Here is a 27,149-nt window from a genome sequence, read left to right as displayed (position 1 = left end):
CAGTACGGCCGCTACTGCCCTCCTCAAAGGACGCGCACGAAATAAACCACGGGATACCAGAGCCACCGCCTCGTCAAGGCCACTGGGACTTCAGGCCGGCCGCCCGCCAGTGAACTCGGAGAGCAGTTCCCTTCCTCCCTCCCCAAGAAAAGGCGGACTGGAACGTGGCCATCGCACACGCTCAGCGCTAAGCCCCTCTCACTCATCTTGGAAATAAGACAATAAAAATTATTTTGAAATATTTAAGAAGCATTTTAAGTATTTTAAAAACAGCCAAAAGGAACTGTAATACTCTGTGCACCGAGTAAGGACGGGGTCGTGAGTGAGGGGACAGCTGTTCAGATGCCCCGTCTCTGCCTCGAACCTGCCGCTCAGCAGGCAGGCGGCCCGGACGGCACAGCCCCGCAGCCCCCAGGCTGCTCCTCCAGGACGCGCGCCCCACCTGTCTGAACCGCTCCAGCAGCACTCGAACTTGTCGAAGATGCAGTCGTTTTCGTACAGAGAACAAAGCTTGCTTCGCAGGTACTCGTGCACCTTGAGGAAACCACAGCAGAGTCAGAAAGCGCCGTGCGCAGCTGTGGCGCCCCCCCTGCGCGGCAGCCTCACCTGGTGGGTCTCCACGGGCCGGCTCTCCATGTTGAGGTCCCACACCTTCACCGACAGGTAGTCCCGGGTCATCATGTACCGACCGCTGTGGCTGAATTTTACGTCGGAGATGGAGGAGATGATTTCTGAGAAGAAGGACCTACTGCTGGGGTCTTCAGGCTCTTCAAAAACTGAAAAACAAAGTTTTCAGCTTCTGTTTAAAAACCAGGCAACGCGGGAACGCCTGGGTGGCAGAGCTGGTCAAGTGATTTCAGCTCAGGGTCGTGGGATCAAGCCCCATGTGGGGCTCTGCACTCAGCGGAGTCTGCTTGGGACCCTCTCCCCGTCTCCCTCTGCTCCTGGCCCTGCTCACTCGTGCTCTAAAATAAACAACAAAACCAAACCAACACCCCCACCCCCCAAAACAACAAACCCAGAGAACTAACCCCGTTTTAAGTCCCTAGGCCCTCTCTGGGGAGCCCAGGGAGCTGCAGACCGCACAGCACTCACGCTTCTCATCTTTCTGGTACGTCAACTGCCGAGCTTAAGAGACTTAGATGCCACGTCCCAGTGCCAGTTACTGCTAAGGGACAGCACCAGACACACGGGCCCTCGGCTGTGGCCTGGAAAAGCCCCTCAGGACAGTCCGACGTGCCTTTTGGTCAAGACCCTGTGCTGACCACGGCGCCAGCGTGTCCGAGCAGCGCAGGCCCTAGCGAGCCTCATGCAGACCTGTCCCGTCCACACCACAGGAAGACAAAAGCAGCGTCACCTAGGAACCCCGGGACTGGACAGTGACCTCCAGAACGGGTCCCATATACCCAAGCCTGTCAGGAAAGGGATCCGTCTCTGCTGTTCAGGAGTCAAGCTCCGCGTAACAAAACCAAACTACTACTTTCCGGAAGACGCCAGGCGCCTCCTTAGCAGACCTTCCTTCCTCCCACAAGTTTCGCTTTCTCAGAGGAAGCTCAGCGGCCCTCTTCCTGCGCCGTGGTCGGGAGCCCAGAGGCGACACCGGAGCCCTGACTGCTCCGTCAGGCCTGTGGCTCCCGAGACTCCGCGTGCGTGCGTCCGCCTGCGAAGCTGCATTAGCTTTATTTTCTTTTAAATGCAGGAACCCGGAAACGGCTCCGCATCTCAAGTGAATTTTAAGCCAGCCAGGGGCAACACAAACATTCGCTCAAGTCCGTTACTTCGCTGACAAGAACGACTCTGGTATCTAGAATGGTTTACTCAAGAGCATTAAGGGGCGCCCGGCTGGCTTGTTCGGTGGAGCGTGCGACTGGTCATCGTGGGGCGTTCAGTCCCAGCCCCACTGGGCGGACGCCACTATGGACAACAGAACGTTCTCTTCAGACACAGGCCGGCACCGCACGAGGCTCATCGCGGCCGCGGGAGCCCTAGACGAGGCTCTGAAACAGGCGGCCGCGGACACCGCGTGGGGCAGAGGGGCCGCTGAGAAGCGGGGAGAGCGACACACGGGCGCCAGGCCTGCTGGTGCCGCTACGCGTCCTGTGGGAGCCACTCTGGACGCCACGACCGCGAATGGATTTCACCAGCAGAGCAAGCGTCGTGGGCAATGAAGACAAAGGCACGTCCTCGGACAGGCTGCCGGGACCGGTCAACGGACCGTGAGGACGCGTGAGCAGAGTCCCCGGTCACAGCCTAGTCCCCACCACGGGACCCAAAGCGCGACACGCACACTTCCGGTTTCCTAGAAGGCTGGGCCTGCTCTTTACGGCTAAACATGAAAACGAAACTGTCCTCACCTAGAAGACACTTCAAGGCTCAGAGGATTACAGCTAGAGCTTCGCCTGTGGGAACGGGCTTCGAGGGCAGCAAAGCTCACCGCGAACAGAGCCCGTCCCGACAGCTGAGAACCGTCGCGAGTGAGGTGCGGCAGCCCCTGCCGAGGTCCTAATGCACAGAGGTAGAGGCAACAGATGGTTCTCGGCTGGGAGTCCTGGGACGAAGCCCAGAGACTCTGAGCGGGAGGAACACTACAGCTGCCCCCCGGGGGACAGCGGACGGCGAGTCCGTGGGAGCACGGCCTCATGGTCCACGGGTGCCGGCAAGGGCCCACCAGAGGCCACCCGGGGACTCAGGATCAAAAGCCGGTCCTATGCCTGCGTGGGCACGAGGAGCCCAGAAGAGACACGAAGTCTCTGGAGATGGTCTCGCGTCCGGGAAACGGCATCGACGCGAGACGTACGGAGCCTTTCGGGCACTTACACTTGGAGTGTCTGTCACACAGGGCCGAGGAGCGCATGTCGCACAGCCGGATGGTCCCTTTGCTGCTGCTGTACACGAACACGTTGCACTGCAGCGGGTGGAACTCGGCCGCGGTGATCACCTCCGTCAGCTCCTCCATGTTCACGGGCTTGATGTCCACGATGTCTGCGGGCGCACAGTTAAGGCAGAGCGCTCGGCGGGCTTCGGTCCACGTTCAAGGGAACGTCGGTGCGCATCCCCCCACCGCGGGGGCCGACGCAGACGCGCACGGCACGCGAGCCCAGGAAGAGAAGCTGGGTCCCTGCGCGGCTCGCACCACCGCCCCCGCCTCCTCGGGCCCGGACCCACGCGCGCACACGCGGCGCCGGCGTCCTGCCCTCCAGCGTCCCGTGGGAGGCCGTTCCCAGCAAGACCGGACATGTCTGATAAAGCAAACAACGAAAGGAAGCAAGCAGCCACTTGTGCAAAAATCCCACACTTCCATCCATAAATCACACACAGAAAAGAACTGTCAGATTGCAAAAATATGCTTTTTCAAGAATCTTTTCTTGATCTGCCACGAAGAGCCCATTCCAAGCTGTCAGAACACTGCTAACCCTGTAGTCTGCCATCTTTAGACATCATTCAACTAAAAAAAAAAAAAAGCAGAATCTGGCTCTGGCTTTGGGTCAGGATGGAGCAACAGGGTCCAGATGGACCCTTCCACTGAAACGTGTAAGAACCAGGAACCGGGCCACCATAGCTCGCCGCTGGACATGAGACAGCACAGGCTGTGGCCCTGGAGGGGCCGGAGCCCTGCAGCCGGCCCGGGGATGCTCACGGGCCCTTCTGTGCCAGAGCAGAGGTCCTGGCAGGGTCGGGGAGGAGCAACGAGCAGCAGCCCATGAGGACACCGCCGGGCCAGTGCCTCGACAGACCGAGCAGGGCCCCCGCTCAGGCCAGTGCACGGCCTGCGGCCCAAGGTGCGCTGAGGGGACAGCGGTCCGTGCGCAGACCGGTGCAGCGGCACGGGGGCAGGGGAGGGGCCCGAGCCTTGGGGAGCAGCACGACTCGCGGCCAGAGCATTCACGGGAGCGGAGCGAAAGGCACTCGCAGGGTCACGGTGCTAACGGAAGCGCGTAGTAAAGCGCCGTGTGTTCCATGACCTACGTCTCCACAAGGAAGGGCAACTGAAACATGACCGTGGGACAGAGTCTTGCAAAGACAACAAGAAATGTGACTGCGCACATAAATCATTTATGAGTCAGAGTTCTCACAAAACACAAAGAAAAATGATGAGATTCCAAAAGGAGAAAGCCCACAAAGGGTAGTAAAAAAAAAAAGCTCACACTAATGAATAGTAAATTAACAGAATATACTTCAACACACCTATAATCAAATAAATTAAAGATGGTCTTATTTTGGTTTTATTGATGTAAAGTTATTTTAAGAAGGTCCAGGGTTCTGCTAAAATAGACGCTCAGAGGCGGTGGGAACGCCCGTCTCCAAGCCTGCCCAGAGGCGGCCCCCACGCGGCCCTCTGCGGCTCACGTCCCAGGGACTGAGGCCCACAGGTGCATGCGCGGCTCCGGGTGTACACCCAATCCTGCGGCTGCAAACCCGCATTCTGACTCCGGGGGCAGATGGCTAAGACGGGCCAAGCAATCAAGGAGGCCAGTGGAAGGAGCTCTGGAGCTTTTGGATGTGCCCCAGGCCCTGTGCACACTGCTCTGCACCCACGGGCTCTTGGGTCCCACAGGACCACAGGCAGCACCCCAGGAGTGCGGGTTTGCAGAGGGAGAGGAAGGCCTGGGCGACGGAGGGACTCCATGCTCATTAAGGTCGTTGAGCTGAACTCGGGCCTCGGCACCCCGAGCGCTTGCAACTTCATCACCACCGTGTGGAGGAGCCCGTCATTCTTGGACACGAACTTACTCACGCAGACGCCTACAACGTCCGCCGCCTACAACGGTTACCGGTGCAGGGGGGGGCTGGGGGGAAGAACTTCTTCTGAATTATCTGAATTTTGTTCAACGTGGTCACATATTAACAGAAGAAAGGAGGATTTAAAATATGAGTTTAAGGAGGGAAAGCAGAGAGCATGGGCATGAGCCCTGTGAGACGGGAGGCTGTGCCCGGCGGCAGGAAGAGGAGACCCCGCGGGTAGGCATCGGAGCGCCTCGGTGACCAGCAGCACCTCGGGGCGGACAGAGCCGCCACGCTCTTTCTTTGCAAACAGGGTCAACAGCCACACCAAGCGCAGGGACAACAGGCCATAAAAATCCGGTGTGAAACGCTAGAGTTTAAAACACCACATACACTTCGTCTCGCGGCTCTTCCTGAGTACAAGGGAGCACACACACGCGTGCCAAACTGCGGCCCAGGTGACCTGTGGACATCTGTCCCACTGTGGCCAGCCCGACATTGCTCCCAAACGGGGGAAATCCTGACCAGTGCCCCTCGATGTGCACACAGGACAGGGCTCTCACTTCTGCACAAATCGACAACTTCTAACACGCGTGCTCGAGCGGCCGCACGCTGACGGTCACCCTACCAGAAACAGCAGCCCGGCAGCGTTCTGAAGACACGGAAGAGGCCTTCAACAGCTTGTCTTCTCACAGAGCTCTCCCGCGATCAGTCACTCCTAACCACCCCTCTGACCGAAGCCAGGGTCTTCTATTCTAGTATCTGCGAGCAGGTTTAGGGTGAAGAGCAGGGGACCAGGCAGCAGTGAACCTCCAGACACACACACACTATTTAAAACTGTCTCTCAGGAACCCAGGAAGGCAGGTCGTGCTCATTTCACGGAGAACTCTCCCCAGAGGCGGAAAGCAGTTTCCGGTTTTAAGGACAGGTTAAACCAGAGATCTTACACCACAGGCTGCCACGCAGCAAGCCGTGCTCCGAGGTGCCGACTCAGATGCAGGAGCGGACGTGCATCCAGAACTTTCCTGAAGAACAAACCTATGAACAATGCCAAGACAGCCAACCGATGAAGGATACTAAAGCTTCTGTCTGTGATTTCTAAATGCCATAGATTAATTCTCAGGTCATCTGCAGAAAGATAGGTTTCATGATCACTATTTACTGAAATGGAATTTATATGATACGTGTGAGCATTTGCAAAAATTCGTCGTGGACTTGCTTCTACCATAAGATCCATGGGCTTCAATATTGGAACCTAAAAATGGAAGGAAATAGGAATTCAAAACAAAGATCACCACAGCATAAAAGTACAACACTTACAGCAGAAAACAAAAGGGAGTAAGTCTGTATTCCCAGCGAGCTAAGACTTCTGTACAGGCACTCCCCAAAGAACCAAAGAGCAGAGCTGTGAACACAGGCTGCGGACGGGGTCCTGTCCCTCCCTGCAGCTGTCCCTGCGGCAGATCATCCCGGCACGGAGACCCACTGCCGCCAGGGCGGGTGCCCCCGAGGACGGGGCTTCTGCCTGCCTGCCCTGCAGCCACCGCGCGCCCCTGTGAGACGTCGTCAAGAACCCCCCCTCCCTCTCTTGCCACCGCTGCTCTGCGGGGTGACGGTGTGAACCTCTTCACTGCCTGGGGGGTCTGCTGCTCTGTGCACGTGCTGGGTGCCAGGGAGGGGTGCGGGGAGGGGACAGCGCACAGGAGGGCCCCAGAGAGCTGATGTGGGGCCACACTCCCAACAGCTCCTGGCCACGTGGGCTGGTCCGCCTTTCTGTGCTCCTCAGCAGCCCACTGAATCCGGCAGAGACAGTTTCTGGAACGTGTAACGGACTTCAGTGAAAGGGTTTTTAAAAGGAGCACAAAATCCCCATCTCCGTGCTGGGCACTGTGGTCAGGGAACAGGACAGCGACACCATGTGGCAACAGTGGAGTCGCCTGGCAACAGACAGGAGAGCAAGGGGCCGCCTGCGTGTACCAAGGCCCCCACGAGAGGCAGGCGCGCCATCATGGGTGATCGTGTCCACATGTGAACAAGGAGGAGGAAGTCCCCACACCAGTGACATCTAGTGAGAAAGAAGGCAGGAGTTTAAAAGCACAGTAAAAATTAACAGTAGTAACTGTTGCTTTTCTAATTAAAAGCCAAAGGGAGCGCCTGGAAAGGACCGGAGGGGAGCCCGCCTCGTCTCGGCCCAAAAGTCTGCAAAAATGAGCTTGGGGGACAAGCATAAATGCCGCCCTCCTTCTCCAGCAGCTAGGGGCTGACCCCACACCGGTGTTCTCTCAGTAGGAGGCATCTGTCCCGCAGGGCGCACGGCAGGCGGCCACCGCCCTCCGGGTCTCTCAGTGATCCGAGCACATGGCGACTCTCATGTTAGGACAGAAAGGCTCCTCCTCCTAAGTCAGTCCCTTTCCTGGCACTAAAAATCTAAGAGGAAAACAAAATTTAGAAAGAGGAGTATTTGACTCCTACTCAGCCAAATTTGGGCAAATAGTCTTTTTAGCTTTTAGAAAGACAATTAAGAAATCAAATAGAGGCCTAAAGTCACAGAGGTCAGTCAGTTTCCAGCCTGTGAGTCTAAATCGGGGTGCTCACGCAGCTGTTTCTGATGAAACGACACTTCGGTCCAGTTACACCACGTGCCTCTGGCAAACGTGCAGCAGAGCCACTGAGGACAACCGACATGGAGCCCGGCGAGACCATGGGTTTTCCAACGGGCACACGAGCGTCTGGTGCGATGGGGCAGGCTGAGAGCCGGGACAGCGTGCTCGGCGGGAGGCCCTAAAGGCGGTGGGGCACACGCAGCGGGGGAGGCAGGACCGCGTCGCAGGGCACCCAAAGCCTCCTCCGTTCGGTCACACTCAGAGTTCCACATGATGGGAGCGGGAGCCCGAGAGCCACAGTCACTCCCGTGGCTCATCACCACCGCATGGTCGTGGAAGCAAGGGCACGGCGGGGGAGCAACCCCAGTGTTTACATCAAAACATCCTGGTTCAAACCAGGGTTTTAAAAACTCTCCGTGAGTCAATCACGCTACTTCTCCACGTCAACCCCCTGGATGCGTGGTGACACCTCGGTCCCACATGCGCTCCTCCTTGACAATGCTGTGTCCCGCACCCTGGGGAGCACCGGCCCCGTGTCTGGGCTGTGGCTGTCCTGTGCGCCCACCATCCCAGCACCCCGTGTGCGCCCAGCACTGAGAGCTTGGGGAACGGAGCAGAGACAGACCCTGCGCGCTCTGCACCTAGTGTCACTACGGTCTCTCAGCGGGGTGCCCTTCCCTGGAGCACCTAATAACCCGTGACGTGGTCACTGATAAGGTCTTCATTTGATAAACAATATTCAGCAAAGCTTCAAACCTCGTTAAAAAACAAACCAGCCAACCAGCAATTTTCACGGGCACTGGCCAGTGCTGGTCTTCCTGCCGCTGCCCCACGCACGCGGCACATCCTGGCGCCCCACCCCCTGCCTATCTCCTTCCGCACACACTCCAGGGTGGGCACTCCTGGGCAATGACCTGACCCAACTTCACAGCCGTTACAGTGTGAACCCAATCTAGGTGTCAGAACTGATGAAGATGGTCGTGTCACAGGGTGCCCAGGGATACCAAAAAGGAAGTGAAGGTATTATGGACTGACAGGCAAAGAACCCTGAAAGCTCCGAGGGTGCCTCAGCTGACTGCAGAGATGCCACGAGAGCCCCAGGGTTGTGTGGTTCATCTCGCACCCGCGGCCCGTGCGGCTTCACCCAGGGCACCGCTCTGAGTCCCACGGGGACCTCACCACCACCAATGTACGCCTTAAAACCTTCGCAGTGAACGCTGATACACTGAGAGGGATTTCTGTTGCAGGGTCGGCCTTTAGTTTAGACTTTCTTTAGTACCATCAGATCTTTCTGAACGTACTGTGCGGCTTCCTGCTTACGTGAAATCCAGGGAACCCCACTGTAACACACAGGCACACGACGACTGTGATCACAGATAGCCTCCTCGGGTCGGGAAGGCCGATGTCACCGCAGTCCTGCGCAGGGCTCTTCTCTACACAGCTGACTACACACTGCCCCTGATTAACCAGGAAGAGAACTGGGTAGTTTGAGAAAAAGTGTGTACCCGCAGCGCGGTGATGCGAAATGGGTCTCGAAGCCGTCCGTCTTCATCCTTCAGGTTATAACCTTCTGCTCTTTTGTCCCGTTCACTTATTTTCCATAATTTAATAGTTTTATCTGAAAATAAAAATCTCAGTGTCCATGTTAAAAGAAAAACTGTATCACGCACCACCGGAGTCGAGTATCACATCAGAGAACCGTATGGCTCTATGCTGACTGAGAAGCTACGAGACTCTGAAGGTTACTTTCCAGTAGGGACAGAGCGGACGCTCCGTCTGCAGGGTGAGGAGAGGCGGGGCGCGCTGGAGGGCAGGCGCACGGGGCCGCGCCGCTTGCTCCTTGTGCGCGCTTTCCGTCTTCCGCCCGCCGCCTGCTCCCTAGCTAGTCACTTACCCGGTCCCCGAAGTTTAAAGCAGAAACGACCTGGAGAACGGGTTAAAGTAACAAGTAAAGTAAAAATCTGCTACACCCAGCAAATTAAAAATAAAATCCTAAATCAAATAACCCCTTAAAGAAAAACAAAAGGCTCTTACCATTTGTAGAGAGTAGAAAGTGAGCAGCGTTCTGTTGCGGTAGCCACCTAATTTTATTAATTTTTTCCTCAATTTCTAGACTTTTCAAATAGTCAAACTCTGGTTCGTGACTTTGAAAGGTACTGTAAACATTATATTCTCCCCTGGCGTGAGGGCGACTTTTGTTCTGCAAGGAAACACGAGCTGGGTTAATGAACAAAGCACAGCACTGAGAAAACTTCAGTACTACCAATTTGGATATAAAATGACTACACACATTTTTAAAAATTAAAGAAAACCCTGGGTCAAAAATGATCAAGGAGAGGACACTCTGAAATAACTTACTTGGAAAAAACAAGTATCCGATAATTTCGCAGACCTTCTACCCCACCCCCGGGCACCCGTGTTAGAGCGGGTCTGTGGAGCATGCCTGCCGCCCGCACGGGAGCCAGGGGCCCCTTAACACAAGGAGGCTCCTCCACGGACGCACTTTTCCCGGAGAGGCTGGTGGGCCCACGATGGGGGCAGCACGGTGCAGTGTGACCCCGTGCGGTCCACACCGAGCCCCAGAAAGGCCCGCCAAGACAACACCCCCTGCACGCCCCCCAGGAAGAGGAGGACGGGGCAGCACTCAGGCCGTGACCAGCACCAGCAGAGGACCCCTGCGATGGAATTTTCAACACACGTAAAACAGTTCCATACATGACAGTGAAAGCAGAAAAACATGCTTGGGAAGATGCATATTGTCTTCAAAATAATAACCAACTCCGGGAAAGCAGAGTGAGAAGGCGGCAGATTTGGGAACCACGCTGGGAGACAAACTAGGGGGAGCCCAACTGGGGCCGCCTTGACCTTGGTGGTGGGTCCATAAATGTATTTACATTAATCTCTGAAATCTTCTGTAACCAAAGTGACATTTTCTTTTTTTCTTTTTTTTTTTTTTAAGATTTTATTTATTTATTTGACAGACAGAGATCACAAGCAGGCAGAGAGGCAGGCAGAGAGAGAGGGGGAAGCAGGCTCCCCGCTGAGCAGAGAGCCCGATGTGGGGCTCGATCCCAGGACCCTGAGATCATGACCTGAGCCGAAGGCAGAGGCTTCACCCACTGAGCCACCCAGGTGCCCCAAAGTGACATTTTCTATGAAACAGTAAAAATATCACATAATTACAAACCAAGGACAGCAAGATTTTAATTCTCGCTCTATCACTGGCACCTGAACTCTTACATGTTCACACTCGAGGCTATGTGTCAAGGACATCGAACGAGCAGAGAAACCTTTATGTCTGGGCTTGTGTATTACTGAATTAAGATCACATGTTATGAGAAAACACCCCCCAGCTCCCTGAATCTCTCCACTGCATGGCTCTCTGTGCCGCCCACCCCTGGAAACCACATGCAGACCCCAGGGTCTAGGACCCGGTTGCCACGCGTGGCTGTGTTAGGCGCGTTCGCTCTTTCTTCAGGCCTGCGTCCCACCCCCCACGATAAAGCAGAATACACCAGCAGATGCTTCTACCTTGCCCATGAGAAAAAGGAAATTGAAATCTTCAAAGAAGAAACATCTGTGGCATCAGTCCCTCGAGACCGTAACCAAGTCCGAGAAAGCAGCAGGATACGAACAACTGGGCGAGGCACCCACACCCGGGGCCACCGGTCCTTCCCGACCATGGTCTCCGAAAAGACGCGCTGCAGACGTCTTCCTGTCGGAACCACGCCACCCCCTGCCAGCCCTAAAACCTCTGTCCTACAGGCTGAGACCCTGTGTCAGCCTCCGAGGACGCCCAGGCAGGGAGCAGTCTCCGTGTGTCCGGGAAGAGGAGAGCAGAAAAGCCGGAGGAAGGGCCTCAAGGCAGGCCTGCCTGCCCACGGCAGCTGGGTCCCTAGGAGAGAACAGAGCAGAGCCACCAAGGCTGCCCGCCTGAGGTCCTGGGCACAGGCTGGCGAGGACAGGAAGATGGTGGCAGGTGCATTCTGGTTCCGACAGGCTGCGTGCCGGTGTCAGAACCACGTACACCCGACGGCTGGCCCCGTGAACTGCAGAGCCGAGCCAAGTCCCTCAACCCTGCTGGCCTGAGACGGACACACTAGGCTGCCAGGAACGGAGGTCTCTGCCGCTAAGAAGGAAAACAGCTTGAACATCGCGCTGCGAACTCTGCTCCCTGCCTCGCGTCTCGGGCACACCCTGAACTTTCCGACGGTCCCCTCTCGCTCCGACCCCCTGGCTGGACACCGTGCCCCCTTCCGCACTGCAGCACAGCCCTGTGCCCGGGGTGTCCGCGGGGAGGGCGGCGGCGGCTGGACTGACAGCCCTGGGAGAAGCCGCGTCCGCGGGGAGTGTTCCGTGCGGCCAGCGCCAAGATCCAAGAGGAGGAACATGAAGGCTTTTCATGTCAACCGAACTATGAAGAAAAAGACAGGAGAAAAGCTGCCCAGGGTTTCTTAAGTTGCAGACAGCCGGGTATCAAATGTAAACCATGTCAACAACCCGATTCTGCGTGAACCCGTGGCTTCACATGACTGACCACGACGATACACCTTAACGAACACTAACCGCAGGTTCTCACGGAGGAGGCGCCCAGCACAGTAACAGGCCGCTCGAGTCCACTATGATCTATCTCCCATGGGAACCTCGTACTTTTTAGGTTTAAACGAGGACTCGCAAAAGGAGAAAAATTTCCTCTTCTACAAGGATACATTTAGATGGCAAACGTAAAGGAGCGAAGAGCCAACCGGCCGACGGCTCCGACTCGGCCCGCTGCCGTCGGCCCCTCCTGCAAGTCGGAGGTGCGGCCGCCCCCTCGCGGCAGCCCGGCCAGCGAGCGACGTGGGGGGGATGCAAAGTCCTGAACTCCCCGAACCGTCGGTGAAGACCTAGGCAGACTAACGACCTACGCAAGAATTCTTGCCACCCCAAATCAGAAAAAATAGGATTCAATCTACTGAACTAAGAAATTGTCTTTTTAAAAACTAAAAAATAGTTCTTAATTCTATGTGGACATGACCAAAGTCAGAGCTACAGCAAGCACACTTTAATGACGAGACGCTGACCCTCCACAGCGCCCTTCCCACGGACCAGCGCCGTCCTCCGCTTCGGCTGGGGCAGCCCAGGGCCCGCCCTCCCACAGACGCCCCCGAGCGCGCCTCGCCGGTGGCAGGGCCGGCCGCCGCCCGCACGCACGTCCGCGGGAAGGAACAAGGGCCCACGAGGTGCTACGGCGAAGCTCCACCATGAAAGTGTAGAGACCAGATTCCGAGGACGAGAAAGTACGTCCCCGTGACCTGCCCCGACACAGACGAGGGCCCTGCGTGTGAAGTTGGCGGCAAAGACCGAGGCCGGGCTGCACCGTGGCTCGCGCCTACAGGGTGTGCGCGCCCGGCCGCCGCGCCTCCTTCCTCAGCGCTCCCCACCAGCTCTGCTGAGGCTCCGGGGCAAGGCCTGCTTCTACCTCCCATTCTCTCCTTATGCATTACTGAAAAAGACGGGTTTCTCTGCCCTCTCCCCCAAAGAGAGGGACCTACAAAATGGCTTGTGAGTGCGAGTCCTCTGGGGGGCCCTCCAGGCCCCGTTCTGAGGACTCCTTCCTCTTAGCACGGACAATGGGGTCCTCGGGGGGCATGGCAGAGGCAGGCAGCTCCCCTCTGACTGAGGAGGAAGAGAGAAATCATGGCCCCCAACACACAATCTTCCCCGGAGCTGGCGCCGCCGCAGCCGTCCAGCGCGCACTGCCCGCGCACTGCCCACTGGGCCACGGGGCTGACAGCCAGCGCCTCCAGGGGCTGCGGGAGTGAAGCTCACCCACGGCCCCCGGCACAACGACAGGACGAGAGCAAAGCTATGTGGACGTCCACCGCCCCACATCCTTCCCTCGGTCCTCACGGCAGCCTGTGGGCAGAGCAAGGACTCTCCTCTCCCGAAGGCAAGGGCACAGGGGACTCCATCGGAGCTCCGTGGCTGGCCGTCGGGGGGCGGAAGCACGGGTCTTCTGGCTTGCCCGGGACAAACGGCTCCCGCACAGGCCGTGTGCTGCGAATGACTAGAAGCGAAGTCACAGACTGAAAAACGCCCGTGTTTCTCTCCCTCCTTCCAAGTGACACGAGAAAGGCTGGCTTTCATTTGGCTTGTGGACTGCGCATCACTGACCTCTTGTTCCCGCTGAAAAATAACAACTCTGCCGCCCTTGTCTCCCGTCGCTAGAAGATCTCCAGAGTAATTGAATTCAACAGTTGAGATGATGTCAGCTGCCAATAAAATACAGAAGCAATTTACCAGATTACGATTTGGAAAGGAGTTATAATCAATAACAAAGGTCAATAAAAGGTCCAAGAGACAAACACACACATATACAACTTTGTCACTGGATAAAGCAACATTTTCACAGGAAACTCATCATTCCCAAGCAGCTGATTCCGCTTCTGGCACCCAGAGCCCAAGAGCACATACGAGCTCATGGGCTCCGCTCCATGGACTGAATGCTCGGTCCCTGGGGCACCAGGGTTTATTTAGGCTGCATTATCCTGATATGGATAATTTATGGAATAAAATCTTAAGAAAATCAATTTTGAAAAGAAAACAAAAACACTGGTCCTAGAAGACCGCTGTCTGATTTCACGACACACGCCTGATAGTAACTCATAAAATAAATCTCGTTCTTACATGACATTAACAGATGTTTTAATATTCTTTGCAATACCTTTTGCTGGCTTCTGTACAAAATAACACATACACAGCACAAACTGTTTCTCTGACTGGAGGCAACCACGACCACCAATAACGACAGCATCGTTACCCAGTGAGACGCGATGCTGGTCGCCTGAGATTTCGGACACGGACACACAAAGACCTTGGCCATCGGCTCACTACAGGTGAAGGGCACAAGGTACGAGCAATACAGCAAGGGCGGCGTCCCGCGGCCGAGGCCTGGAGGGAACGGATCTGGATTCATGAATGGACCCCTGGACTAAGAAAAACAGAAAGGACCGTTTTCTCCCGGTTGGGCGCGCTGCGTGCGGGCCGAATGAAGACAAGGCCATGGGTTGATCCCCCAGGAGCCGCTGTCCCCCTGCTCCGTCCAGCACAGGGACTCCGCGCCCGCGTCAGCTGCCCCAGACAATCTCCGCTCTGGCTGTCCTGAGGACGAGCCGGGCTGGATCAGTACAGCCCGCCCGGCTGCTGGGGCACGGACACCGACGGCCTGTCCCGCTGGAGGACAGACTGCGCGCTCTGCACAGGGGGACCCCATGGCCGCGGCGGGAGTGTTTAAAGACACGACTGCTGCGCAGCTCCTCGTCCAACACCAGGAAACAGACACTGAAAGTACTTGGAGAACCCGGCCCGTAACGGGGCTCTCAGAGGTGTGCGCAAACCCGCAAGTCACACAGTTGACACGGGACTGCCGTACGAGCTCTCACCTCCTGCACTGTGCTCCGCGTTCTGTTTTTAATTTTTGAAGAGATTTTATTTAGAGCGAGAAAGAGCGAGAGAGAGAGCAGGAGAAGGGGAGGGTCGTGGGAGACGCAGACTCCCTGCCCAGCAGGCACCTCAAGACCCACACCAGGATCAGGACCTGAGCCCAAGGCAGCCATTAATGCACAATGAGCCACCCGGGCGCCCCCTGGGCACGACTTTTAAACACACAGAATTCTCCTGCCTGGGATGTCCTGCCTTCCTTTTTTTTTTTTTTTTAAAAGAAACAAAAACACCCCTTCAGTCACAGCCGGAAAAAGGACGAGGCTTCTTGTCAGACGTGTCGCTTTTTAAATTAAATGACTCAAAATAACCCAATTTGCTTAAATGGAATTAAAATATCCTGTACTGGACTAAACGGGACTCCGCCTCTGTCGTTCACACCCGGGGGTCTATGATATTATATGATTAACAGCATTCTCGCTCTGTCAGTGATTTTTAAACTTAATTAAAACGGACTGAATCTTTTAAAAGAGAAACTCCCATGACTGCCACTGGCGAGAAATTATTTTCATTACGCTGCGCAAATATGTATGAATCTAAAGTGAGAAAATGCTGTCCACAGAGTTTAAAAGAGCTCGAAAGTCTAAATAAATATACAGACTGAATACCTACAGAATCACAAAACCAACCAAATTTAAATTACCAACATGAATTTAACATGATGGCCATTACTCTACAGAACTAGAGTGATGCTAAAAGCATAAACATGGTACTGAGGGCACCCAAGGGGCCTTCGCAGCGGCCACGCATGGCACGAGGACTCGGGACGCACTGCTGGGTATGAGCAGCCGGAGGCCCCTGCGCTGGGCCCACACGCACACGGGCCCTGCTGGCCACAGCGGGTGGCGCTGCGTCTCTGCAGAGTGGCAGCATGGCCCGGGCGCTGGTGCACACAACCCACAGTGAGGCACTCTGGTAGGACAGGTCATCTGGCTGGTGCAGAGCTTACTCAGTCTATGTTTTAAGTCATACTCAGAAACCGTGACGCACACCTGGCAGTGCCCAGGGACCCAGCTCCAACCTTCCGTCCAGTGCGGCCCACGGCTGGGAGAGGCCTTTCCCCACCACCACCACCACGATGCCGGAGAGGACTGGAAAAGTGTCCCACCACTAAGCAACAATGGTGGGCAGGCTCTGACGTGCAGGTGACAGCAAAGGGACAGGAGGCGTGGCAGGTGACAGTCTAAGTACGCACAGGGGGGCGAAGTCTCAACCTGCCCGGGGCCTCGGCCACGCTGCACATCAGGAGCTGGGCATGGAGCTAGAAGGCCATTTCCTGAACTGCTAGGTCCCCCAGGTTGGCCCCACCCTGTCAGGTGGGTGCACAGTTACTCCCCCTTCCTGTTTCCCAAACGCCGGCTGCCGCGAGTGAAAGACTCCTCCCCAAAAGGAAAAATCTCGGAAGAAAAGGTTCAAGATTCGGAAGAAAAGGTTCAAGATTCTAACACATGGGGTCCTTACGAAGTGACCGACCTCAGGGCAGCCCTCCAGCTGGAAGGCCCACCTGCCCACGGAACTGCCTGCCGGCTCCAGACGGTTGCGTCTCAGACACGCACCCATCGCTCCCGACCTGCAGACGGCTGGGCGAAAACCCCAAAACAAGGCAGCTGGAGAAAGAGGGAGAGTGCATAGACAAAATGTCGAAGAAATGACAATTAATGTCCTCAAGGGAGCTAATGCCTGCCAACTGGAATGACATCACCAATGCTGACTGGGCGCCTGCCAGGGGCCAGGGGCTGCTGTAACCGAATGGGGCCCCGGGTGAAGCGGGCGCCCCTCCAACAGCCCGGAAGCAGGGCTCCCGCCATCCCTGAAGCAGGCCCTGGGCACGGCGCCTGGCGCACCTGCGCGGCACCCCAGCCAGGCAGTAGGGCGCAGGGCGGGGTCCCTGGAGGATGGCGACATGCTGCCCCAGAGAAAGAAAAACAAGGAAATGCGCTTTGGAATTCAACGGTGGTAATTTCAAAACTCAACAGCTCTTCCAAAGGGTAGAGCCAGGAGACAGAGACGGACAAGAGGAGAGAAAAGGTCATTAGAGGACCGGGTAGGTGGCCCATCACCAGGTAACAAGCTCTGGAAAGGAGAAGACAAAGCGACACGAACATCAAAGGACTAAGAGGAGCGTGTCCCGCAGCAGGAGCCCAGGAGCCTCCAGGCTGACGAGGTCGTCGGGGGGCTGGGCTGGGCCCAGGAGCAGACCCTCGCCCACCGTGCCTCACTGTGGAAACCACACCCCTGGGGACAAAGGGGGATTCTAAAATTCTCTCGAGAAAACGAACAGGTCACACAGCAAAGGAATCAGGGGGCAGCAGACAGGACGCAGGAAGACGGTGGCCGGACGCCAACTGTCCTCACAGTTCCAAGAAAAACCCGTTTTTGACCCATAATTCTACACCTGGCCAAATTTTCAACTGCATTTAAAAGGGCAGAGTAAAGATACTTCAGACATGAAGGGAAAAAAAGCAAAGACCACAACAAAAAGCCCCTTTCTCAGCAAATACTGGATGATGCAATTTGGCAAAATGAGAACAAAGCCAGGGGAAGGCGGACGGGGGGCGTGCGGACGTCCCTGCACCGGCGAGGACAGGCCAGGAGGCCACGGCGCCGGGAGCAGCCCGTTCCCCCCGCCACAGACACAGAGGAGCAAGCGTGCGGAGCCACCCGGCAGTGGTCGGCTCTGCGGAAGACGAAGTGTGTAGGAGAAGGAGAACAGGGAGCGCAGCGTGGGACCGACCCGTGTCTGCAGCCAGCGCGGCGTGGAGGGCATGGAGACGCCCCCGGAGTCCTCCCGACTCTCCTTCCTGTCCCGTGTCTGCCCTTTTTCAGGGAGGCGGGTGCATGTGGGCGGAAGGTGATGTCTGCAAAGGAGCTAACTCATCAGTCACCAGAACAGGAAGTCAGTACTTACCGTTCAAAACACAGTCCGGAAAGTGGAAGTTAGCGGTGTGAGACGCCCGGCCGTGGGGGTGCTTCGCGGCCGGAGGGGACAGGCGGTAAGAGGCGCTGGACGTAAGAGGACGGGCCGCGTGGACATAAGGAAGTGGGAACAGGACGTGTGGAGGGGCAGGGGCCCCCGAGGGGAAACGTCGTCAACAAGGCGTTAGAAGACGGAGAACATGAGGTCACGCTCATGTGCCCATGGCCTGGCGCAGCCGCAGGGGCTGAGGACACACGAGAGCTGGGTTAGCACAGACAGGCAGGGACGGGGGCACCTGCACTGGAGGTGGGGGTGCGGGGGTCAGGGAGTGCACGGCACAGGAGAGACAGGAGCAGACCTGGGCAGACACGCGGTGTCCCGAGACGGCAGCTCTTTCTTCTAGGAGGCAGGACAGAAGAGTCACCTGCTTGGAGCACAGGTCACGTGGGAGCGAGTGAAGGGAGTGTGCTGCTCAGGGCAGGAGCCAACCGCAGCAGAGAAATGCAGGGTTGGGTCAATGCCCACGTGAGATCTGAGGGCTGCAGCTTATTTTCCAAAATTCAGCAAACACACGAGTAGCTACTATAAGCCAGGCAGTGCCCTGGGCGCTGGGGACACAGCACAGGCCGAGTCCCTGCCGCCATCTCCACGAACGGAGGAACTTTGAACGACCCCTTCACTGCAGCTTGCAGAGTTGCTCGCGCGGGCAACAGGGGACCAGACCAGGTCTGGGCTTCTGCCCGCGGTGTGAGGACAGGGGCTGAGACAGACAAGGAGGGTCAGAGAGAGGAGGGGGGACTTGGAGTCAGGCCCGGCGTCCCACCCAGGGGGCAGGGGGAGCCGACTCCAAGGGCAGCTCCCCGTTCTGCGTACACAGACGCCACGGTCTCTACCTCCCCAGACTCTGAGCTTTTCAAAACCAAACATGCGAGCAAGCCTCAAGCTTCCTCTACTTCGTGCCCTACGTGCGACCTGACCGTCACCTGCGGCAAAATCCTGGGACCCCTTCTGAGTGGCGGCGGCGGCCGCCCTGTCACCGCCCTGTCACTGCTGTGGCTCCCTGGGCCGGGAGGGACCCACGAGTCGGAACTTTGCACCCAAACTGCCGAGTCACGTCAACACAGAACGAAGCCACGACGACCACGACCACGACGCTGTTTCCATTCACGCAGTCTCTCTCTCTCTGTCCCCGGGCGCTGGGGGTGCTGGAACCGCCCCTTCCCGCCGGGCCCGCTGTTCCCGGGGCGGCTGCCCGTGCCTGCACTGGTGGGACGTGGGGGAGACCCAGGCTTGTGCGCCGCCTCCTGACCCCACTTTCCCCCAGAGACCCCTCCGCTCACCGTCTCACCAGCCCCGCCCCAGTGGGCAGGAAAAGCGGGGCAGGAAGCGGCCCCACCCCGAAGGCTGTGTCCCCCGCGGTGGCAGCCGAGACCGCCACACGTCCGCCCAACAATGGAGCGGTCTCCCCAGAAGACACCGAAGGCACCTGCCAAGGGACCCCATCCATGCTGAGCCCCAGAGCAGGCGCACGCCCCCAGACCCGGGAGTCCTCCATGGGTCACCCCCGCCGGCCCCCCGGCACTGCGGACGCCGCTCCTCTGCGCACCCTGCGCTCTGCCCGCCCTACCTCGCCCGTGCACTCGGAGCCTCGAGCTCCCAGGCCAGCCCGCCCCACGGCCACCGGCGCTCCCGAGGCCGGCGCTCCCGAGGCAACCCTCCTGCCTTGTGCGGCCCAGCCACCTCCTCCCTGCAACAGAGGGGCCCGACTTCACGCAGAAACACTGTCCCCCTCATCCTCGAAAGTTGGCGGACCTGCCCCTCAGGCTCCCACAGCAAAGCGGGTGGCGCTCTGCCCCCACCTCTGCCAAGGCGACCTGCTTGCGCCCGGCCAGCTCCTCATCCCCTCCCCGAACTGGGACACACTGACCCCGGATCCCCGGACTGTCTGGACACACACCGCCCTGGCCACATCCCTCGCCGCGTGCTCCGCAGCAGCCGTCAGAGGGCAGGCATACACTGCAGGCACCCCCACGGTGACAAGACGCTTCGGGAAAGGGGTGGCCGGAGGGGGGGCGTCCGTCCTTAAGTGTCCGCCTTCCGTCAGGTCATGATCCCGGGGTCCTGGGACGGAGCCACGCACGGGGCTCCCTGCTGAGCGGGCAGCCCGCGTCTCCCTCTGCTGCTGCTCTCCGCGCCCCTTGTGCGCCCCCCACCCCGTGTCATATAAATAAATAAATAAATAAAATCTTTTTTTTTTTTTTTTTTTTTTTTAAAAAGGGGCTTTGGGAAAATCACACTCAAAAATACTGAAGATGCTTTACTTACATCCAGACTTCGAAGTACGGTCTACTCTCCAAGGACAAAAGTCCAGTGAGGAAGTCCGCTAAGTCAGAACACTTGTACTCACTGAGGTGAATACAAGCGTAGAACACGCCGAAACAGCACACGTTTCCATTAAGAAGGGGACAGTCTTCTACTAACGGGCACAGGAAATACGAGGCATGTGTCTGTAGCGTTCCCCGCTGTCTCCGGAAAGCAGATCACCAACGGCGGCCAAAGCTCTCCTTCAGCAGCCGGCCACGAACGGGCAGGCGGGAGGCAGAAGCCTCCGCCAGACAGAAAACACGGGAAACCACCTGGACGCGCGGCAGTGAGGTTCCAAACTAGAGACACGATCATCTCAGAAGCACTCAAAATTGAGTTTCTCCAAGTTATGAGGCCTGAGTAATGTGTGACAAAGGAGAAAAATCTGAATATCGCTTTCTAGTCGGTCACTAACCGCCCCCAAACCCCCCAAAACCCAGTTTGTGTCAAATTAAATGAACTGGAAAAGTCAGAAGGGAGAAATGAAAGTCCCTTTCTCTGCTACTAGAATGAACAGGGCTTTAATAGAAGGAAGCGTGAACTGTACTTCAGGAACACAAGGACAGTGTCAAGGCGTGAAAGTGAACCGACGACTGATACGCCACGTTAGCAGACGCAGACAGAAAGCACACGTGCTCTCCTGTCCGGACGCGGCACCGACAAGACGCAACCCTGGACCACGATGCGCGCACCCAGCGCACGAAGGACAGAGCGGCCTTCCTCAACCGGACAGCGAGGACCCGCACAACAATCCAGAGCTCACGCCAGTGTCCCTGCACGGGGAGGATGCGGCCGCCCCCCCCACCCCGGGCCAGTTCTGGGACGTTTTCTTCTGAAGGGCCCAGTCAGGGCCGTCAGACAAGGAAAACGAAAGGCGTCCGGATGGAGAGGACGAAGCAGAACTCTGCGCAGAAAATCCTCAGCAACCCACGACCCCCTCCTACCGGCGCTAATAAACACGTGCAGGGAGGACTCGGGACACAAGAACAAACAAAGACCGACTGTTTCTAGACACCAGCAGCGAACAATCCAAAATGAAATTAAGGAACAATTCCACTTACGGTATCATCAGAGTAAGGTATTTACGAATAAATTTAACGAAAGACTGCAAGATTTATGAAGTAAAAATTATAAAACATTGTTGAAAGAAATTAAAGAAACCCTCAAGAAATGTTAAGATTTCATGTGAAGATAGAAGTATTCTCCAAATCGATGTACAGAGAGAACAGGCAACACCCCTTTAAGGCCCCAGCAGTCTCCCCCACACCCCCACCCCTGGCAGAGAGTGACCAGCTAAATCTAAAAATGCGTGTGGGACCGCGTGTGCCGCAGCGGTGCTCGCGCACGGGGCAGGAGCAGCACGAACGTGCCGGCAGAAAGATGCACCAAGAGGCAAAAGAATGAGGAGCTCAGAGAGTTCATTTGTGAGCCCATCTGTGGGTCCCGGTCACTCGCGGTGGGCCCCGGTCACTCACCGTGAGCCAGCAGACTCCCCGCCTGCTGCACACCTGGACCGGGAACTACCCCACTACTCCCTGGTACTTCAGACTCAAACCAGCAAGAAGACAGCACTGGCACATTCGTCAGAAATGTAAAAAAGGCCACTAATTTGAGAAATTGGTACCAAAAGGGGAAGAATCCATCTTTAAATCTGGGAAATGATCTTTAAGCCATCTGTCATCAGCAGAACAAGGCCACTGTCATTTCTCTCCTTATATGCTACCTTTTTTTTTTTTTTTAAAGTGAGCTCTGTGCCCCACATGGCGCTTGGACTCGCAATTCTGAGATCGAGTCACACGCTCCACCCGCAGCCACCAGATGCCCAATCAAGTGCCATCTTTTATTAGTGTGGTAGGCACAGGCACAGCCCTCAGAGTCTTCCTTATGCTAAATAAACCCAATTCAGTATATTTAAACACATGTGGAAGAACTTACACACACTTCCAAGTTAAATAAATCCTGAAATAAAGAAATAATCAAGTAAGTGACATATTCACCAGCTAAATGGTAAAAGAAGTCCAAGTTTTATCAGATTTTAAGCAAACAATGATTACTAAACCCAATTTGTGATTTTATTTTTAAAAATATTTTATTTATTTGTGAGTGAGAGAGAGAGAGAGATTATGTGTGCACGAGGGACCACACGCAGGGGGAGCAGCGGGCAGACGGGGGAACAGACTCCCTGCTGAGCAGGGAGCCCAACGTGGGGCTTGACCCCAGGACCTGAGATTGTGACCTGAGCTGAAGAAAGACACTTAACGGACTGAGCCACCCAGGCGTTCCCCCCAGTTTGTGATTCTAGAAAAATTGTAGCAAGTTATTTTTGACCAGTAAGTTTGCATATAAATAATTCAATTTCCAAACAGCTTTTGAGGAATATATTGTTTAAGAATAAAATTTTTAAAATTTTCAAGGACTAAAAATAAAACTAAAAAACAATTAGAGATGTTCAAAAAATCCACATTTAACTCTGCCATAAAATGGAATGAAATTCTGGTCCGTTCAAGAGAATGAGAAGATAAGCCACATACCAGGAGAAAATATGTGCAAGAGATACAGCTGATAAAGTACTGTTATCCAAAACAGATGAAGAAGTCTTAAAATCAACAATAAGAAAACAGCCCAATTACAAAATGGGCAAAAACCTTAACAGACATTTCAGCAGAAAAGCGCTAAGGAAGGCAGATAAGTGTGTGGGAAGAAGCGCACATCACCTCAGGCAAATACAAATTTGACAAGGTACCACCCCACACCTATTAGCACGCCGACACCCCGAGCCCCGGACACCACCGAATGCCGGCAAAGATGCGGAGCAGCAGGAACTCACTCTCCCCGCGGACGGGAACACAAACCCTGCAGGTGCTTTGCAACGAAGTTTGGTCGTTTCTTACAAAATTAAACATTCTCTTCCCACAGGATTCAGCAATTGTGCTCCTTGACATTTACCCAAAGGAGCTGGAAATTTACATCTACACAAAAACCTGCACACAGATGTTCACAGCAACTTTATTCAATATTTTAAAACATGGAAGTAACCAAGATGTTCTTTGTTCTTCCATAGGTGAACTGTGGTCCAACCAGACGCGGGGGTGTTATTACTCAGAACTAAAAAGAAATGAGCCATCGAGTCCTGAAAATAACGCCTACAATGAAGTGAGAAAAGCCAGAATGAAAAGGCTGCGTACTGCGTGGCCCCAAAGACAAGGCACTTGGGAAAAGGTCAGACTTCGGAGACAGTGAAGAGATCAGAGGTCGCAGGGGTGAATGGAGGAGAGGAACAGGCAGGCAGAGGGTGTTCGGGGCCCAGAAACAGCCCTGCGTGATACCGCCGGGACAGCCGCGAGCGAGAACACGTGTGCCCACTCACAGAGTATTCAGTGCCCGGAGGGAACTCTCATGCACGCAGCTGACGATAGGACTCGGGCCAGCAAGGATGTGTCGCTGGTTCCCTCCTGTAACAAATCCACTGTCTGGTGCAGGTCGTTGATCAGGAGGAAGCAGGGTGTGTGGTACGGAGGGCAGCAGGGAAGACATGGAAAATCTCGGTAGCTTCCCTTTAATTTTACATCAAACCTGAAACTGCTCTAAAAAAATAACGTCTTAACAAAATTTCTGATACGTGCTACAATGCAGAGAGACCTTAAAAACATCATGCATGGCGAGAGAAGCCAGATGCAGGTGGACAACGTCGTGTAATCGCATGTCTGTGCGGTCCCTACAGTAGGCCTGTGATTTTCATAAAACGGAAATCAGAATAAAGATTACTGGGGGCTGGGGGTAAGGGGAAAAGGTTTTTTTTGCTTTTTTATTATTTAATGGGGACAGAGTTATTGTTTGGCAGGTTTAGGTATAGATAGTGCTGATGGTCACACAACATTGTGAATCTAATTAATGTCACTGAATTATATGCTTATGAATGGTTAAAATGATCAACATTAGACTCTGTATAGTTTACCATAATTAAAAAAGAAAACTCCCAGACCTCACAAGAACATCCACTCTCTCCACTTCTATTTAGCAGAGCACTGGAGCTCATAGCCATGGCAATTAGGCAGACAACATAAAGAAATAAAAAGCATCTAAATTGCTAAGTAATAAAACTCCATTTACAGATGACATGATACTATATACAGAAAATCCTAAAGAATCCACCAAAAAATGGCCAGACCTGATATATGAATTCAGTAAAGTCACAGGATACAAAAATCAACGTACAGAAATCTGTTGCATTCCCGTAATACTGATAATGAAGTGGCAGAACGGGAGATTAAGAAAAGAATCCCATTTACAACTGCACCGAAACCAATAAAGTATCAGGAATACACTTATCCAAAGAGGTGAATAACCCGGACTCTGAAAACTGAAACACTGACCCAATAATTTTGAGACGGTGAAAAGAAATGGAAAGACATTCCATGCTCATGGGTTGGAAGCTTACTGATAAAATGTGTACACTACACAAAGCAATGTACACATTTAATGCAATCCCTATCAAAATAACACCAGCATTTTTCACAGAGCTAGCACAAATAGTCCTAAAATTTATTTGGAACTACAAACAACCTTGAAGAGCCAGAGCAATCTTGAAAAGCAAAACCGGAGGTATCACAATCCCAAACTTCAAGGTAAATCACAAAGAGGTAGTCATCAAAACAGAACGGTACTGGTGTAAGAACAGACACGGAGATCCGCGCAACAGCAAGAAACCCCAGAATTAAACCTACAACTACACGGTCAATTCATCTTCAACAAAGGAGGAATGAACATCCAATGGGAAAAAGTCTCTTCAACAAATGGTGTTGGGAAAACGGGTCACATGCATAAGAATGAAACCAGACCACTTTCTCACACCAGACAAGAATTCATTCAAAATGGATTAATAGATGAATTCAGGTCTAAATGTGAGACCTGAAACCATAAAAATCCTGAAGAGACCACAGGCAGTAATCTCTCTGACACCTGCTACCGCAACTTTCTAGTTATGTCTCCTGAGGCACAGGAAACAGAAGCAAAAATAAGCTACTGAGATTACATCAAAGTAAAAAGCTTCTGCCCGGCAGAGGAAACAAGCAACAGAACTAAAAGGCAGCCTGCGGAATGGAAGAAGTATCTGCAAGTGTCTTATCAGATGAAGGACTAGTATCCAAAATACATAAAGAACTTAACTCAACACCCTAAAACACCAAACAATCCAAATTTAAAAATGGGCGTAAGATTTGAGCAGACATTTCTCCAAAGACATCCAGACGACCAACAGACACAGGAAAAGATGCTCAACATCACTGCCATCAGGCCAGTGCACATCAAAACCACAATGAGACGTCACCTCACATCTGTCACAATGGCTAAAATCAACAACTCTTAAGATACAACAACAAGAAGGACAGGGAGAAAAGGGGAACGTCGTGCCCTGCAGGTGGGAAAGCCGGCCCGGGCGGTCGCTGTGGACGGCAGTGTGGATGCTCCTCAAACAGTGAACGACAGAGCCACCCTACCACCCAGGAATCGCACTACAGGGCACTTACCCCCCAAATGCAGAAACACGAGTTTAAAGAGTATGCACGCACCCCAGTGTTTACACAGCATTACCTACAACGGCCAAAGCGTCCATCCACAGATGAATGGGTAAAGGAGATATGACCGATGTGCAATGGGGGATTACTCAGCCGCCAAAAAGAAGGAAATCTTGCTACTTACAACGACGTGGACGGAGCCAGAGAGTATGATGCTGAGCAAAATAAGTCAGAGAAAGGCACGCACGTGATCTCACTCGTACCTGGAGTGTAAGAGACACAGCAAACCAGCAGAGGAAAAGCAGGGAGAGGCAAAGTGAAGAAACAGACTCTGAGAGAACTGGTGGCTACTGTCCGGAGGTGTTGCGGGGAACAAGTGAAAAAGGTGATGGGGATTCAAAGAAATAGACTTGGGAGCACCTAGGTGGCTCAGCTGGTTAAGCATCTGACTCCTGATTCTGCCTCAGGTCAAGATCTCAGGGTGGGTGAGGATCAAGGCCCGTGCCAGGCTCGGCACTGGACATGGAGCCTATTTAAGATTCCCTTTCCCTCTCTCTACAGAAATATTAAATAAAAAGAAATTAGAATATAACATAGGAATCTAATACAGATGTCAATTAAAAAAAAAAAAAAAAAAACCACCACCTCGGGTGCCTGGGTGGCTCAGTCGGTTAAGTGTCTGCCTTCTGCTCAGGTCGTGATCCCGGAGTCCTGCATCAGGGCTCCCTGCTGGGCTGTGAGTCTGCTTCTCCCTCTTCCTCTGCTACTCCTCACCCCTCCATGCTCTCTCTCAAATAAGTCAAATCTAAAAAAAATCCCCAAAAACAAAAGAGCCACAACCACCATGACAAAAACCAAACACAAAAAACACAGTCCTCAAAAAACAAGGTCCGAATCAATGACAGCCGGAGTGTTCTGTATTTCTCCTTGGATCAGATGACATGAAAAGATGCAGCCCCAGGAGCCAGTTCTCAAGACACAGAGAGGCTCTCTGCAAGCCAGCCGGCCCCTCCACCAGGACCCCACAGGCCCTCGTGGCCAGCAACCCCAAAGGGAACAGTGGATGGATTTCTAAATCACCAATTTATGTGATTACGACTTTACCTACTGACACACTTCACCCCAAGCAGTGAAAAACAAACAAACAAACAAAAAAAAAACCACAGAAAGTCCCAAGTGGTTTATTTCATAATTCAAGTCAATTCTTCCTTTTACTACTGAATTCCACTGTTCCTCTGTGAACAGTAAGTAAGCTGAGAATGGTTAAACTTTCTCATTCTCTCAAATTTCCAGTTGCAATCAGGATTACTACCTGAACTTAACTGGGCTCTGTGGCAAAAGAATATTTTTGGTAGGGGCGCCTGGGCGGCTCAGTTGGTTAAGTATTTGCCTTCAGCTCAGGTCAGGATCCTGAGGTCCTGGGACTGAGTCCCCCGATCCAGCTCTGCTCAGCAGGAAGCCTGCTTCTCCTCCTCCCTCTGCCCTCTCGGTGGTACTCACGCTCTCGCAGGAGGATTTTTGGTAACTGCTGCTCCTACCCAGACCAGA

The 27,149-nt window shown here is 54.3% G+C and overlaps 1 protein-coding gene across 6 annotated transcripts in view; it reads right to left on the bottom strand.

Annotated features, from left to right (window-relative positions):
- Nucleotides 1-27,149, bottom strand: part of PPP2R2D (protein phosphatase 2 regulatory subunit Bdelta) — a 50,768-nt gene that overhangs the window by 12,369 nt on the left and 11,250 nt on the right. For 2 of the 6 annotated variants that reach the window (XR_014309126.1, XM_082721567.1), the window contains exons 3-9: nt 13,482-13,579; nt 9,360-9,525; nt 8,831-8,943; nt 5,800-5,977; nt 2,818-2,982; nt 607-776; nt 443-534 (exon numbers count right to left, since the gene is read on the bottom strand). Coding sequence is in view for 5 of the 6 variants with exons in the window: in XM_082721567.1 (XP_082577693.1) it covers nt 443-534; nt 607-776; nt 2,818-2,982; nt 5,800-5,977; nt 8,831-8,943; nt 9,360-9,525; nt 13,482-13,579 (982 nt within the window). In the remaining variant the exon portion in view is untranslated. Of the gene's footprint in view, nt 1-442; nt 535-606; nt 777-2,817; nt 2,983-5,799; nt 5,978-8,830; nt 8,944-9,359; nt 9,526-13,481; nt 13,580-17,715; nt 19,891-27,149 lie in introns of those variants that run through there. The other 4 variants (XM_082721571.1, XM_082721569.1, XM_082721568.1 and 1 more) reach the window with 4 other exon arrangements.

This window comes from Mustela nivalis (genome assembly GCF_964662115.1).
Source record: "Mustela nivalis genome assembly, chromosome: 2".
NCBI classification, from domain to species: domain Eukaryota; kingdom Metazoa; phylum Chordata; class Mammalia; order Carnivora; family Mustelidae; genus Mustela; species Mustela nivalis.
Note: the sequence above shows the minus strand (reverse complement) of the source record. Positions and strands in the feature narration are given on the sequence as shown.